The sequence below is a fragment of the Aspergillus udagawae genome (assembly GCF_001078395.1).
Source record: "Aspergillus udagawae IFM 46973 DNA, scaffold_7, whole genome shotgun sequence".
NCBI classification, from domain to species: domain Eukaryota; kingdom Fungi; phylum Ascomycota; class Eurotiomycetes; order Eurotiales; family Aspergillaceae; genus Aspergillus; species Aspergillus udagawae.
In genome coordinates this window covers 1,904,764-1,919,402 of record NW_025091270.1, presented here as the reverse complement: position 1 = coordinate 1,919,402, position 14,639 = coordinate 1,904,764, and the positions used below count along the sequence as shown (strand labels likewise).

Here is a 14,639-nt window from a genome sequence, read left to right as displayed (position 1 = left end):
GACGCTCGATAAGCGGAAACGGTTGCAGAACCGCAGGATCGGAAGGAATGATAGCGTCAGAGGACCGAGACGGAGTATTCAGCCTGCCTGCCGGAGTCTTGTGATATCATTATGGTGCTCTCAGACTGTTGCCACATGTTCAACCAGCCCAGAACATTAGGCGCATACGTTTCTCGGGAGTGGACGATGGTAGACCGTGGCGCCGGACACGGCTGAGCTCCACCGAGACCGGTTGACTGCCGGTGCGGCAGCTGCTAAAGGCTAATTATTATGGTGTGAACACTATTAGATCGGTACTCCTTGTTTCAAAGTCCAGACCTCGGACAGAGATAAAGCTTGACTGACTTTGCCAGAAAAAGGCATCCTATCCTATCCTTGTCACGAGTGGCCTGACGGAAGTTAGACAGTGGGTGACAGCAATCGTAGTCAATCAGTAAGACAATATTGTAAACAATCTACTCAGGGGCACTAGGTATTTGCTCTCTTTTCCTGGGCTGGGTAAGTTCATATTCCAGCTTAGCTGGGTGCATCTTACTCCCTGTACCCTGAACTATGCTGTGTCTGCTCCGATACACTGACAGCTAGAAAGTATGCTATTCTACTTCTTATTATTATCCTGTCGTTTCAGGAAGACAAATGAAACTCTTATTGATAAATTTACTATTTCTACCCTAGTCCTATGATCTCGTAGCGACTCGACTAGCCAGTAAAAGACACTCGATGATCATCTTGGAACGAAACAGGACCGAACTAACTACAGACGTAGTATGCCAACGCACTACACAGGGATATCCTCCCCAACCCCACCCCCCAGATAAGCATAACCCGACGCTCCATACAAAGAGAGCAATCCGGACAACAGCTGTACAGCTGCAGAGCTGTAGCTCCTGTGGGTCCGGCTCACCAGCCGTGCCAAGACGGTCCGGCTTTGTGCCCGAACCGTCCTATCCTGCACCCCACCTCCAATGAGAAGACCACAAGTCATAATAGTATCATCGTCCCTGGCAAGAATTCCATCCTTGCTATCGAAACTATACACCATGGACAAGAACCAACGCATCGTCATCGTCGGCGCAGGCGTCTTCGGCCTGTCCACCGCCCTCAACCTCAGCCAGGATGGCTTCACCGCGATCACAGTGCTAGATAGACACATGCCTCCCGTCCCCGACGGGTCAAGCAACGATATCTCCCGCGTAATCCGCTTCGACTACGGGGATCCTGTATATGCGCAGCTCGGCAAGGAAGCGTACGATCTGTGGAACACCAGTCCTGAGTATGCGGACTCGTTCCACCGCACGCCGTGTGTCTGGACGGCGCAGAGGACGGGTCCCGCTGGGCTCGTTCAAGTCGGGGGCTCGGACTTCATCCGGAAGACGAAGGAGATTCTGACAAGGATGGGGGCCGAGTGGCATGCGTTGGCGGATGCGGCGGAGTTGAACGCGAGGTTTCCCGCTGTCAGTGGGACGCCGATCGGGGAGGGATTCGAGGGGTTCTACAACAATGCCGCTGGGTGGGCGGATGCAGGTGTTGCGATTGCAGGGCTGAGAGATCGGTGCATTGCTGCTGGGGTGTCGTTTGTGACGGGTCCTCATGGCCAGGTTACGGAGCTGGAGAAGAGCTCGGACGGTACCATTACAGCAGTCAAGACGGCCGATGGGGGACGGATTGCAGCAGACAAGTTTATCCTGGCGACGGGTGCATGGACGGCTGGACTGATTCCCTCGTGGAATTCGATGGTGGCGACGGCACAGATTGTGGGCTTCGTGCGGCTTACACCGCAGGAAGTTAAGGCGCTCAAGGATCTGCCTATTATTTTTAATCTCTCGACCGGATTCTTCAGCTTCCCACCGCACGAGAAGACGGGATATCTCAAGGTCGCCTGCCACAGTTTTGGATATACATTATCATCGGACCAGCAAATATCCTCACCCCCAAGTCGGGCGATCTCCGCGCGGGCAAACTTTATCCCCGCGGAAGGCATGCAGAGACTTCTTGCTGGCCTCAAAGAGATCCTACCTCAGCTGGTGGAAAGAGGTTTTGAGAAGACGTGCCTGTGCTGGTATAACGAGACGCCAACGGGAGACTTTATCTTCGACTACCACCCTGACCATCGTAATCTGTTTGTCGCTACCGGCGGGACCGGACAGTATGTGCACCACCAAATCCTTGCGATAAATACTAACATCAATGCAGTGCGTTCAAATTCCTCCCTAACATCGGAAAATACATTGCCAAGTCGTTCCAGAGACAACTGTCCCCGGAGCTGACTGAGAAATGGAGGTTCCATACCGAGTACAAAGACCGTCCGCGGGAAGACATCTTCACTGGGGAGAAGAGCCGGAGTGGAGGAGATGGCAGCCGCGGAGGTCCTAATAGACGGGAGTTTACCCCCGAGGAACGAGACAGTATTTTGTCTCTGACGAATGCATTGGCTGTGAGACAGGCCAAGATGTAGAGATAGATCAGCCTATGCCGATCATAGCATGATCTACGTTGTTTTAAGGTCAGACATTAGAGCATAAATGCTAGTAGACATAAGGGGAAGCTAATCACGCATTGAAGACTACTTTCATGTCTAAGACACATAAGAGAGCGGTCCTGTGATGTCGAAATGACCATAGAACCCAGTCTTAACGAAGGCTTATAACATCCATTTATGTTGCATTCAATACTGCTCAACCCAAGTACACAACAAAATCAAGCAAACAAATACTGCAGTTGGCGATAATGAACTAGCAACCATTGTCCCCCTATTCCCATTCAGTGCGTGGCAACATGGTGCTTGGGCCCCAGGCAGATATGTCACTGGGTTTCAAATTGCGCTCAACCTCCAGGCCGCACTGGTAGCTAAGCGCAGCTCATGGTGACTTCTCACTCATCACGCTTCTCAGGCACGTAATGGGTGTAGTAGAACCGCTTRTCGAGGTCYTCATYACGCTTCTCAGSMWCGTAATKGGTGTAGTAGAACCGCTTGTCGAGGTCTTCATTACGCTTCTCAGCATCGTAATTGGTGTAGTAGAACCGCTTATCGAGGTCTTCATCACGCTTCTCAGCATCGTAATTGGTATAGTAAAACCGCTTGTCGAGGTCTTCATCACGCTTCTCAGCATCGTAATTGGTATAGTAAAACCGCTTGTCGAGGTCTTCATCACGCTTCTCAGCATCGTAATTTGTGTAGTAGAAGCGTTTTTCAACATCGTCGGAGGCTGATTCGAGTTGGTCATTATTGGAGACAGGGGCGGCCCAGACAATCTTGGAAGCTCCAAGGAGAGCCAAAAGGTAAGAGAGCTGCATATTGATGATGAGATCAGGCGGTACTAAGGGATTGATAGAACAGAAGAGTGTATCTGGATGATGGAAGAAGGTTTGACGGGGTAGAAAACTGGTTGCGCTTTATATAAAGTGAGCAGCTTGTGAGCCCATCACCTTTGACCTGACTTGTAGTATCACGGCTTCCGATAGGCACATCATAGCGAAAAGCTCTAGCTGCATTCTGCAGGTGGAAGTAACTCAGTCTCTGAAGCATTCAGTCGTCATCATTGTGCGTCCCCATGCATGAGGCAATGCGCCTTGAGCTGAAGTACAAGCTGAACATCTTTTCCACTTGTTGCTCGACAAGAGGCGTCCTATCAGGGGTTAGAAGAAGGGAGGGGGTACGAAGAGATCGACACTATAGCCCCACTGTGCTTCCTTCAGGTTCGATTACCATAGATCTACTGTTGTCGAGTATGTTCTGTGTGGATAAGGATTGGCATGAACTACTGCTGATGGAATGATGATGTGATCTATCTATCGCAGTCTAGCTTTTGCCTATACTTGTGTTGGCTGCAGATACATTGCATGTGCCACGTCATTGATCAACAGGCTACTGACAGGGTACATGTCGAATAAGCCAGTAATGACAAAGGCCTGTGTCAATTCTAATGACATCGGCCTAACCTAGGTTGAACTCAATTCCAGCAGAGCTATTGAGTGTAGATCAATCTCAATTTTGCCACGACCAGGGTTTGCTAAGCGGTTCGCCGGGAGTGTGCGAACAGGATCTGCATTGACGATCATACACCGCTTTAGGTAGTGATAGGCGACGGCACGGATCACTCTTCGGCTATGTTGTGTTTCCAACTTTGCGTTGATAGAGTTCCATGCACGCTGTACTTTTTACGTCGTCCATAGAAGTTCCCACGTACTAGATTTAAAGTCCGAAGGCCATTTCCTCTCCTTCTTACCATGGATTGAGGCTTTTTGAGCGTCCTAGCCGACATGATCTTTTCAAAAATCTTCAAACCCTTCGTCGGGGAGCGCAAATACAAAAACCTCAAATCAGAGGCTGACGATGATACTGACATCGAGTCAGAGAATCTCCTTCGGAACGGACATGTTGGACGAAAAACAGCTTCCTCAAATGCCTGGATCTACTTTACCGTTGCAAACCTCATCATCCTAAGCATCACGGCTTCCTTGATCCTCAGTACAGGCACCTTTCGGACAAGTGAGAAAAATGCTGTCCTAAGGCCGATCTCATGGTGGTGTAAGTCTAGCTGGGGTTTGATTGTCTCAACTGTAGCTGATCCGTTGAAGCACCCATCCTCGACGACATTGAAATCCCGAGATTCGAGACAAAGCTCAACGGGACACTCTTCGCGAAGCCCGAGGTTTCAATAGCACGAGAAGAGCCCAGCGTGGAGAACGACGCAGCGTGGGCTCAGTATGAAAAGGTCCTGACACACGTCGTCACTCGCGAGCAAATCCTCAAGCTGGGCAAAGACCCGGAAACCGTGGCTCGCTTCGACAATAACTACTGGGGAATGGGCGATGATGCATACATGGTACAGATGGATGTGATGCATGTAAGTAACTTTTTCAGCTTACAAGGATATTCAAGACACTGATCGAGGGCAGCAAATCCACTGCCTTAACCTGCTGCGCAAAGCAGCTTTTGCCGACTACCCTGGCTACGAGCCAGGGTCAGACGAGAAGGACAAAATGTGGTGGATACACCTCGGTCACTGCACTGATATCCTGCTGCAAAATATCCAATGCAATGCCAATACAGAGTTCTTGACATTGAACTGGGTGGAAGACCGTCAGGCTCCGTGGCCGGACTTCAGTGTGAATCGCAAGTGTCGCGATTTCAATGCGCTGGCCGACTGGCAACGCAATAATGCCGTTGATGCCGACAAATTTGACCAAATGCCGGTTCCAAAGGACGCTTTCGTGTGGCCTGCACCTTGGAAGAAGCAAGAGACGGAACTGGGTGAGAAGCTGGGTCAGCATCATATGCAGGAAGGCCTCGGCGATATGCATGTGCATCATCATGGCGCAGGGAATTAATTAAGATGTGACCAGTATTGCAGAGACACTAAAACAGTAGTTTTGCTTGATCAAGGGTAAACCAGTTGCTTTTGGACCCAAAAATGTGTCGATAGTTTCCGTAAAGTAAAACATGCATGTATCACACTTGACTAAAGCAAACTCTAATATGTGACATGTGGGGAACTGTCTTCAATGATATGTAATTGATATAATGCCTTTGTGTAGATCTTTCACTGTTTAAGGCAGCTGGAAGTATGTGGTCTATTCATGCATGAAGGATTCCAGTCACCGCCATTCCATATCCACAACCCAGCCCCTCGATTGCCACCCCCATGTGCCGAACCGATCAAGATATTGCAGGATGCGTCATTCACCCAATGTACTGTACTCGTATGAAAGGCCATAACTGTGTTTCCATGAACCCTTAACAATTTTCGTTTCCCTTTGTTATTAGACTATCCAAGATGGTAGGGCATGTTGTTTCGCCAGAAGATGATCGAGAGCTCTGTGGCGAAGATGTTCCGATCCTTTTGGAAGGCCGCAGGATCCAGCCTGGGCCTGGAGATGGACCTTTCGAATTTGATTCCAGCTCAGCCACTGTTTTACCAAAAAAAAGCCGTCATCGCCTGGTGATTACCCTGGTTGCGATAATGCTCACCTTTGAGATCGGAGGTCAGATGATCCCAGGCCCTATGGTACGCATTATCGAAGCCATCGTCTGTGATGACTATTGGCGTGCACACGACGCAAGCCGGCTCCCGCCTTCGGGCCATGTAACAGAGCAGCTATGTAAGATAGAAGAGGTGCAGGCGGAAGTCACAACTGTTAAGGGTTATAAGGATTTCCTCGAGGGGCTACTCTGTTCGTGTCAATGTCCTTGTCCTTGTCCGCCCGCGTATCTCATTGTCTGACTTTGGTACAGGCGTCCTCTGCGCTATCCCGTACGGTCTATTGGCGGATCGATATGGACGCAGGCGAGCCATTCGTCTTACCATTCTTGGATTTCTCATGAATGCAATCATCACTAATTCCGTACTGTGGTTCTCTGATATCTTCCCTCTCAGGGCTATCTGGCTCGCACCGCTGAGCTGGACTATTGGGGGAGGACCAGCTATTGCAATGGCGGTGATATGGACAATGTTGGCCGATCCCACGACAGATTCAAACCGTGCGATACTCTTCTTCCGGGTTGGAGTCACCAGTGAGATTGCTACTTTCCTCGCCGGCGCCATAAGCGCGCAACTCATGGCCTTTGACCCTTGGATTCCGATGATGATCGGTTGTGGAATAGTAACTATCGGACTGAGCTGTGCTTTGTTTTTACCGGAGACCATGAACCAATGCGTAACGAGGAAATCACCAGTGCAAGGGGATGAGCCAGGTTCCTGCATAGGCGGCTTGGTTGTCGATGAAGAACAGTCCCACTCCAGCTCGAAGGTTCTCCCGAAGCCGTCGAGACATCGTCTCATCTTGGAGAAGATTCGACGGTTCCTCAACCATGACATTTTCATCTTCGACCACCGGGTCCTTTTGCTACTCTTCGCCTTTGCCATTTCCCAGCTCGCTCTGGGTTCCACTGCGTACTTGGCTCAGTATATCTCTACAAGCTTCAGCTGGACCTTAGCACAGGCCAACCTCCTCAAATCCTTCCACGCAGCTGCTACCATCCCCGTGTACCTGTTCCTTCTTCCGTATCTTTCAACGCACGTTTTGCATTACCTATCGCTGCTTAGAAGGGATCTTTACCTCGCGCGTATGAGTATTATCTGTCTGGCTGTTGGATCACTCGGTGTTGGTCTTGCGCCGCACATCATCTTTTTGGTTCCAAGCCTTTGCCTGCACGCGGCTGGAGGAGGTTTCCCCATTGTCGCACGGTCTCTGGCTACAGCCTTGGTAGAGAGGGACAAAACAGCAAGATTGTTCTCAACAATCGAGATATTACAGTCGGTGGGAAGTGTGTTGGGGAGTCTCTGTTTCACAAATGTATTCACGCTTGGGTTGAGACTGAGCGGGGCATGGATCGGGCTGGTGTGGATAATGAGCAGTCTGCTCTTTGCATTGGTGGGGATTGCACTTATGATGCTTCGAGTATAATGCAATAAATTTCCAGATATCTATAGAAATAGGTGGATCTGTCCCCTTCGCGCTGCCAGAATAGAGTATGATCTTGATAGTCTCATTCATGCCTTGTCAATCCGGCCAAAACCTCATCCAAGCTTTCTCCTGGCAATGACAGCAGCTTATTCGCGCTCTCTTCACTGTCCATGTAGTTCCCACCATACCCCTTGACACACGTTATATATCGCATGAGCGCGGGAATCCCGCTATAGTTACCCTTGGCTAGCTTCTCCAAGGCAAGCCGCTTTTCCTCTTCCGCATCATGGTAGGTTACGTCCCACTTTGCTCCGGTCACATCTTCCAAAGAAGCGAGAATATCCATCTGCGAGACATTGAATGACTCAATAAACAAGTACTTGTTGGAGGTCGTTTCCGGACTCAGAATCGCATTCTTGACTGCAAGTCCTATAGTGCTGCGAGTTGTTGCAGACCAACGATTCGTGCCATGGTCGAGGATCGTGGCGTGCCTTCTTTCCATGTCGAACCCAAGGAAATTGGAAACGGCTCTAGTTGGGTCAGATTTCTTTCCGTCAAGGCGCATCTCCAGCGCGACCGTCCACTTACATCTCGAAGAACGGGCCCGTCACGAAGGCTGTCCACTTAAGCCCATCCCCCTCCTTGCTCTTCAAGTACTCCACTATCTGTCTCTTTGCCGCGTAGAATTGCGGGAACAGCTCAGCCGCCTGGTTGTTTCGCGTGTCGTGGCCAAACTCGGACGGCACAAAGTGGCTTACACCGGCCTTGACAGCTGCATTTATCATGGCCTTTTGCTGGTGTACGGCTTCCGATGCGATCGTGCAAATGATTGCGTCCTGTCCGGTAAAGATCTCGACCAGCTCGGTTTCCTCGTAGTTATCGCTGACGCGGTGGACTGGGATATGAGGCGGGAATGTGGACTTAGATGAATGACGGCTCAGAATGGAGACTTCAAAGTGAGGATCGGTATCAAAAGCAGACACGACATGTGGTCCGAGATGGCCGGCCGCTCCGACGACGATGACCTTCTTCATAGGCGACGACATTGTCGAGATGGAAACTGACGTTGAATTCGTGGGTCCGAATAAGTCAGTATAAGTCGATTGCCTACAAAGGAGTACGAAAAAATTGTTACAAGTGTTCCACCTTTACAAAGCTAATATCGAGTGCAAAGTCAGCTGCCTAGTGATGGGCTATTCTGCCTAAGCTAGAATTTACTGTCCTGCATTTGCTCTGAAATTTGGGCGGCATGTTAGCCATTACGTGGTGGATTCTAATTTACAGTGTATATAGGTCTACTCCGTATTGCTCATCATTGGTGGTGTACGTGGACTTGCATGATATTGATTTCTGCGAACAAGGAGGGGTAGTCCTATGACGATCGACTCGTCATACAGCTCCACCTGCATTGAATAGCTCTTAGACTTTCTCATGCAGATGCAGATCTATTGAAATTGGTCTGGGAAAACATGATCTGTGGTGGGTCCAGATCTGCACTGTGAAGTCGACTTATGTTACACATCACATTCTACGTACAGTATCCTCCAAAAAGCAATCAAATCAAGCCTTCTGATTGCGTGCTTGTGCTACATGCGTAAGACCACCTCATGCTGTAGCCTCTTACTTTGAGCAAAAGGAAATAAAGTTTCAGCTGCCTACTTAGTCTAGGTTTATACGGCGAACTACTCCGTAGCACTATTGACAATGTCTATAGCATATGTGGACTGAAAAATAAGCAGAGAATATCAGGTACCCCGCATCCTACCACTTATTCCCTGAAGGACTTTGGAGGAATAATCAATGAAGCCCCATCTTCTCTAAACAAGAAATTCTTCTGTTTTCTGTCCACCCCTTCAACTCTAAGCGAAGAGTTCCGTCCTGCTGCCCAAGCTGCTCCCTCTACAGCTTCATCAACAGTGCTTGCCCATCCCACTCTTCTGATGCCTGTGTGATACACACTTGTGGGTTTTTCCCATCTCCAAATACTGTCTTCGTCGGCAAAAAGCATGTCTGCAGTGCTTCCAATCGCCTGCGCACAGAACAGCATCACCTCCCTCTCTGTATCTAATGGCGCATCACCTGTGTCATCTTGTTGTATCGTCGAATTTTCGCTCTGCCCCTCTAATCTCCTCACTAGTTGGTGAACTGCTAACTGGTGGTTCTTAGTATTATCACCTGCTTCACACAGAGCAATAGCTGTCTCCCGGATGTGTAAGGATAGATAGTCATGTATCTCCTGCGGGGAGCACTGAGACTGAGGCGGTCTGAAACGGCCTAGCTCGCGAAATCCCTCAATATAGCTGACGCTATCTATAGATAACCCAGTTGGGATCATTACAGACCTGCTCAGAGCTGTATTAGGATGGTCCCAGTGGTGTATTGTGCAGGGTTCGGTGAGCTGTTGCTGGCCTGAGGCTGTGGTGGTGATCAGGATAGTGTGGAGGAAGGTTGGCAGGTTCTCTTCTGGAAATATAATGGGATGGTCTCGGGTCTAAAAAGAATTTTTAAGCGAAAGAAGCCAGGCAGATGAATACAAATCCTTTATAATATTGCCGATGGCACATACTATAATGATTGTGCGCCTTGTGCGCCCTTGAGCAGGCCTTTCATTATCAGCAGACGCCATGGTGTTCTGGATTGGGAAAGGGTAAAGAAGGCAACAGGCTATTAGTGTTGCTATAATGAGCAGCTCCAAGTTCAAAGCATATATTGTTAAGGGATGGCAGAATAAGTCTCTATTTAATAGTATGAGTCATGAGACAATATTGTAGACAATAATGTGGTTGTGCGGGGGAAGTAGCCATTTATAGCCATCCACTAATACCACAAATTAAATGCTTGATTATGCTAAGGTCTATCCTAGCACGCATATTCTTAATCTAAAGCAAGTATCTCCGGTAAAAAGGGGTATGCATACATAGTACTGTGTAAATTGAGGCATTTTCTTTTCGGCAAAAGCCTCTCTGTCATTATCCAGGACCATATATCTATAGACACTAAACAAGGATGCAGCTGGACAACTAAACAGAGTTCACTTCAATTAATTCTATTGTATTAGATCTAGGTGCTGTTAGTTGCTACATGATCATGCAATTAGAGCTCCATGGATTTATGTTAAAATCTCACTAACTTCATGCATATGCACTTATTTTACTTTGTAGTAAAGAAATCTCAAGTCTCATGGGGCTACACATGCGCAGGAGAACAGAGGAGTAGCCGTGATAGGATCACTGTTCAAGGCAAGCTGGCCCTACCGATCGATGATACAATCAAGCTTCTCAAGATTTGTCTTTAATGATAATCTACTCCACGAAACCTTGTCCTTGATGCTGATGGACAGATATGGTTGGTTGACTGGGAAGACCTGCATTTGAGTGCCGCCGCTTTACTATTTCAACAACAATTTTCTGACTTCAGTGCTATGGGATGATTGTCTACCTCTAGTTACCTTTCGGAAGCCTTGCGGGTACTTTCTATTACATCCAGACTGAGAGCAGCTGCACTGGCCTGACCAGGTTTACCATGAGACGTGTCTCCACACTATTTATAACATGTAACCATGATTCATGGACATGATCACAGAGAAATGTCTTTGTTTCAAGCGGCCCTCGTCATTGTCCCCAGTGAAATCCCCATCTCGCCCTCTTCATCTTCCCGTCCTTGTTCTTGGCGGCTTCGTGGGTGCCATCTCCTCTTTACTAACCCCGGAAGATGGTCAAATGCATGCTCAGAGGTCTTTCTACTGACTGTACAGCCAGTTAGCACATACGTACTCAGTTCGATCACAAAGACATGCATACAGATATGATTCATCTCTTCCAGAGTAATTTGCGCCGTGCCACTTGGGACCTAGGGATCCGGTATGTTAGCGAAGAGTCGATTTACCCTTTTCTGCAGCGGACTGACTAGGAAGAACACAAGCACAAACGACAGTGCATTGAGGCCACTAAAAAGGTCATTAAGTACTTTTATATTGCTCATGACACACCGAGGGGATACGTACGCGAAGATGAAGAGAAGATTTGATTGGCCAAAGAGATTTTTGTCATTGCTGGATGAGAATGCAGCGGCCAATGCCGGCACGAAGAGGATCAAAATACTCAGACCGAGAAAATTGACCATGACGCTAAAGCTCATGCCAACCTCTACAATCGTCGTCATTAGCAGAGTTGTATTATCAGTTTGATCGAGCGCCGACGCAATTACCTCGAAAAGCCAGGGGAAACACTTCGGCACTGAAGGTGAATGGGACAGGTCCGGCACCAATGCCATAAAAGAGAGTAAAAACGATAACCGTGAAAGCGATTATTAGGCCTATTTGTGCTTCTTCGGATCCTGTAATACGGAAAAAGCCACAGATCGCAAGAAGAGTAAAGAACATTCCGCCGAGAGAGATCAACAAAAGAACCCGGCGACCCCTCCAGTCAATGAATTTATAGGCAGGGATCGTAAATAAAAAATTGGCTAAGCCAAACCCTGCCAGTTTTCAGTTTCCCAGTCATGTATCAGGGTAGAGAAGACAGGATCGTTGGGGATCTGTATCGCTTACCGAAGTTGAGCCAAGCGACCCGGTTATTCATTGCTGGAGGCGTACATTTGAGCTGGCGACCCTTTTCATCCTTTCTAGACGTTAGAATATCAGAGAGGTGCGAAGAATAAAATGCAAGGACGTTAATCTGTGGTTGTTGTCAGCCGGAAACGGAATGACGGTCTATATCATAGGTAGACATCATTGGCATAGAATACCCACCCCACAGAGCTGCTGGGCCGCCATCACTACGAATGCCGCTAGACAGGCTCTACGATTGCGCGGAACCGTAAAAAGAGCCCGAACCCTCTGGAAGAATGTTTGTGACTCGACCTCGTCCTGGTACAAATCTGCTCGCCACCATTGCTCTGGTCGCCGACCCTGGAACAGCTCGGTTTCGATTTGCAGCTGACTGTGGATGTAGTACAGGTCTTTGGCAGCCTGTATGTCTGTTCCTCGCAATTGACGGAGACTGATGAATGCTTTCGCGTAGTTGCGCTTCCGTATGAGGAACCGCGGTGACTCGGGGCACAGAAATACCAGAACGAGGAGGGCCAATGCCGGCACTGCAGCGCTCCCTAAAATCCCACGCCAGCTGCGATCGAAGATCCAGTAGCAGACAAACCCGACGAAAATCCCACTGGAAAATAGTTCAGTGGTGGGACAGATGAGCGGGGAGTTGCCTGGAGCTCATGGCCAGTACTTACAACGTGTCAAATAGTTGCCACATCATCAGCAGGCGGCCTCGGAGGTGTTCTGCTGCTGCCTCCGCTGCAAAGACAGGAGCAATAGACGCTTTTGCTCCGATCTGATGGAAGCCAACGGTCATCCAATATTCATATGTGCGCGGTAAGCTTTACGTACCCCAATCCCCAGTAGGAGACGACAGGCCAGGAGTGTCTGCCAAGTAGGACAATGGGCGGTCCCTACCGCGGTAGATTAGAGTGACATCCTTTTATCCGCTTTCATTGCCTAGACCACTTCCAGCAATTGAACGTACCAATTGCACAAGCTGCACAGAGTATTGCGGCTATAAAAAGGGCGGGGCGCCGGCCATATTTGGTTTCTTGTAAGGGATCACTTAGCCATGTCCCGCTGTATGCCAGGCTCATTAGTGGGTGAATGATATCAGGAGCTGCAATAAGACGTACATGATACTTGCCGATATCCATGGTGCTGCATCAGTTAAAGAAGCGATGTAGCTGTGATACGTGTCTAGGCGAATCCCACGTTCTGGGTTTTTCGAGTCGACGAGAAGGTCGCATTTCCACCCATCGGAACTGATATTGATGGTTGACTGTTGCCAGCCTCTTCAACGGGGGTTAGTGACTGGGGTTAGAATATATAAAATTCCTGTAGACTCGCTTACTGGATAATCGCAGCGCAAGCAGTAGTAAGGATGACTACCTTGAGCTCCTTCGTCTGTTGAAAGAGTCCTAAACGCGGCTCCGACTTTATGGCAAGCTTTTCGGGGACGGTCAGGTCACACGTTTCTACGTTAGACGGATCCCGGGCTATGAGCGCTCCATTAATGAGTAGCTTAACATCGACCACCTTCTCCAGTTTGTGGTCGCCGTGAAACCTGTGGACATCGTCTCTAAGCTCGCCGTTTGTTCGTTCCCTCAACGGATTGGGGTTGCTAGGTATGAGCGTGGTTAGCAAAAGCCAGACGCATGGTGGATCAATGAAGTCGTTGGTATAACTTGGGCGAGAGTTCAGTGCAAATAATAGAAGAAAAATGCACTCACCGTCGGTCCGCATAGGGCCCAGCTGTTCCATTCATGTCTGGGATAGGTGTCCCAGCCGCCTACAAGGGACTAATTTATGGTGCAACTATAATTCAACCTCAGGAAGTTCTGGGGATTTGAACTTTCCCATGCCCCATCCCATATATAATTTGCCAAAAAAAAAGCAACTACACTAAACAGAGTGACAATCCCCGGGCGGCAGAAGCTGAGGATTATGAAATAAGGCTGAAACCAGCTCAGCACAATTGGCCCAGGGCCATTGCCTTCACCACTGGGCCTACAATCTGGTCCTCTTCTTAGGGGAATGATCCCTGCATATGATCAATGGCCCATGGACGTTCCCCGCTTTCGACCTCGAGTACTGTTGATTTACCTATGGTGGTTAGCGGAAAGTCGTAATCAGTGTTTAGTTCCTCGTCCCAGCTTATTGTAGAAATGGGATGCCAAGCTTCATAGTAACCGAAATTCGAAGCCATCTAAAACTTCGGACAGTAAAAACCTTTTTGGTCCTGTATGTGGCTTAGCTCTTTGAGTAATTCACGAAAGGAGACTACAGATGACTTACGGGGGAGGTTGGGATCGTATAAGTGTAGGTACTAGGTAGGAGGTGGCAGACTCACTGCTTTGAACCACCCACTCTCTTCCTATGATTCAACAACAAAGAATCAATTCATGTCATCTACGTTGTGAGCATAATTTTTCTACTTTGCCAGGGCAGTCGAGGCTGCAGTACGAGCCGTATAATCTTGACTCACATTCCCTTCAGGCCTGTTCCTTCCCTTCTAGCACGCTCTCAGCCCATCTGGCGCCATAGCTCTTCTGACGTTTTGACGTTTCATTGGCTGTAAAATTTCGCCAGTTCGGGTTGTTTGACTTGGAAAAGAATTCGACTCGTGAGGCAAGAGGTTGTCCGTTTGACAAGTCACAATTGAGGGACTCGAGAGAACGCCGCTAAC

The 14,639-nt window shown here is 48.7% G+C and overlaps 5 protein-coding genes across 5 annotated transcripts; 3 read left to right on the top strand and 2 right to left on the bottom strand.

Annotated features, from left to right (window-relative positions):
- Positions 1-1,040: 1,040 nt before the first annotated feature.
- Positions 1,041-2,455, top strand: Aud_009326 (NAD(P)/FAD-dependent oxidoreductase; the record flags this gene model as incomplete). The annotated part of the gene is made up of 2 exons (XM_043294182.1): positions 1,041-2,146; positions 2,194-2,455. The coding sequence occupies 2 exons, from the start codon at positions 1,041-1,043 to the stop codon at positions 2,453-2,455; spliced, it is 1,368 nt and encodes a 455-aa protein (XP_043150117.1).
- A 1,805-nt stretch (positions 2,456-4,260) lies between these two features.
- On the top strand, positions 4,261-5,331 carry Aud_009325 (oxidase ustYa family protein; the record flags this gene model as incomplete). The annotated part of the gene is made up of 3 exons (XM_043294181.1): positions 4,261-4,528; positions 4,579-4,847; positions 4,900-5,331. 3 exons carry the CDS (start codon positions 4,261-4,263, stop codon positions 5,329-5,331), a joined length of 969 nt encoding a protein of 322 aa, XP_043150116.1.
- Positions 5,332-5,777: 446 nt separating this feature from the next.
- Aud_009324 (uncharacterized protein) lies at positions 5,778-7,407 on the top strand (the record flags this gene model as incomplete). Its single annotated transcript, XM_043294180.1, has 2 exons — positions 5,778-6,174; positions 6,236-7,407. 2 exons carry the CDS (start codon positions 5,778-5,780, stop codon positions 7,405-7,407), a joined length of 1,569 nt encoding a protein of 522 aa, XP_043150115.1.
- An 82-nt stretch (positions 7,408-7,489) lies between these two features.
- Positions 7,490-8,453, bottom strand: Aud_009323 (isoflavone reductase family protein; the record flags this gene model as incomplete). Its single annotated transcript, XM_043294179.1, has 2 exons — positions 7,490-7,937; positions 7,996-8,453. The coding sequence occupies 2 exons, from the start codon at positions 8,451-8,453 to the stop codon at positions 7,490-7,492; spliced, it is 906 nt and encodes a 301-aa protein (XP_043150114.1).
- Positions 8,454-11,004: 2,551 nt separating this feature from the next.
- On the bottom strand, positions 11,005-13,718 carry Aud_009322 (uncharacterized protein; the record flags this gene model as incomplete). The annotated part of the gene is made up of 13 exons (XM_043294178.1): positions 11,005-11,153; positions 11,208-11,256; positions 11,314-11,353; positions 11,411-11,552; positions 11,614-11,883; positions 11,957-12,083; positions 12,158-12,575; positions 12,643-12,743; positions 12,800-12,861; positions 12,936-13,030; positions 13,087-13,245; positions 13,305-13,574; positions 13,684-13,718. 13 exons carry the CDS (start codon positions 13,716-13,718, stop codon positions 11,005-11,007), a joined length of 1,917 nt encoding a protein of 638 aa, XP_043150113.1.
- Positions 13,719-14,639: the final 921 nt, after the last annotated feature.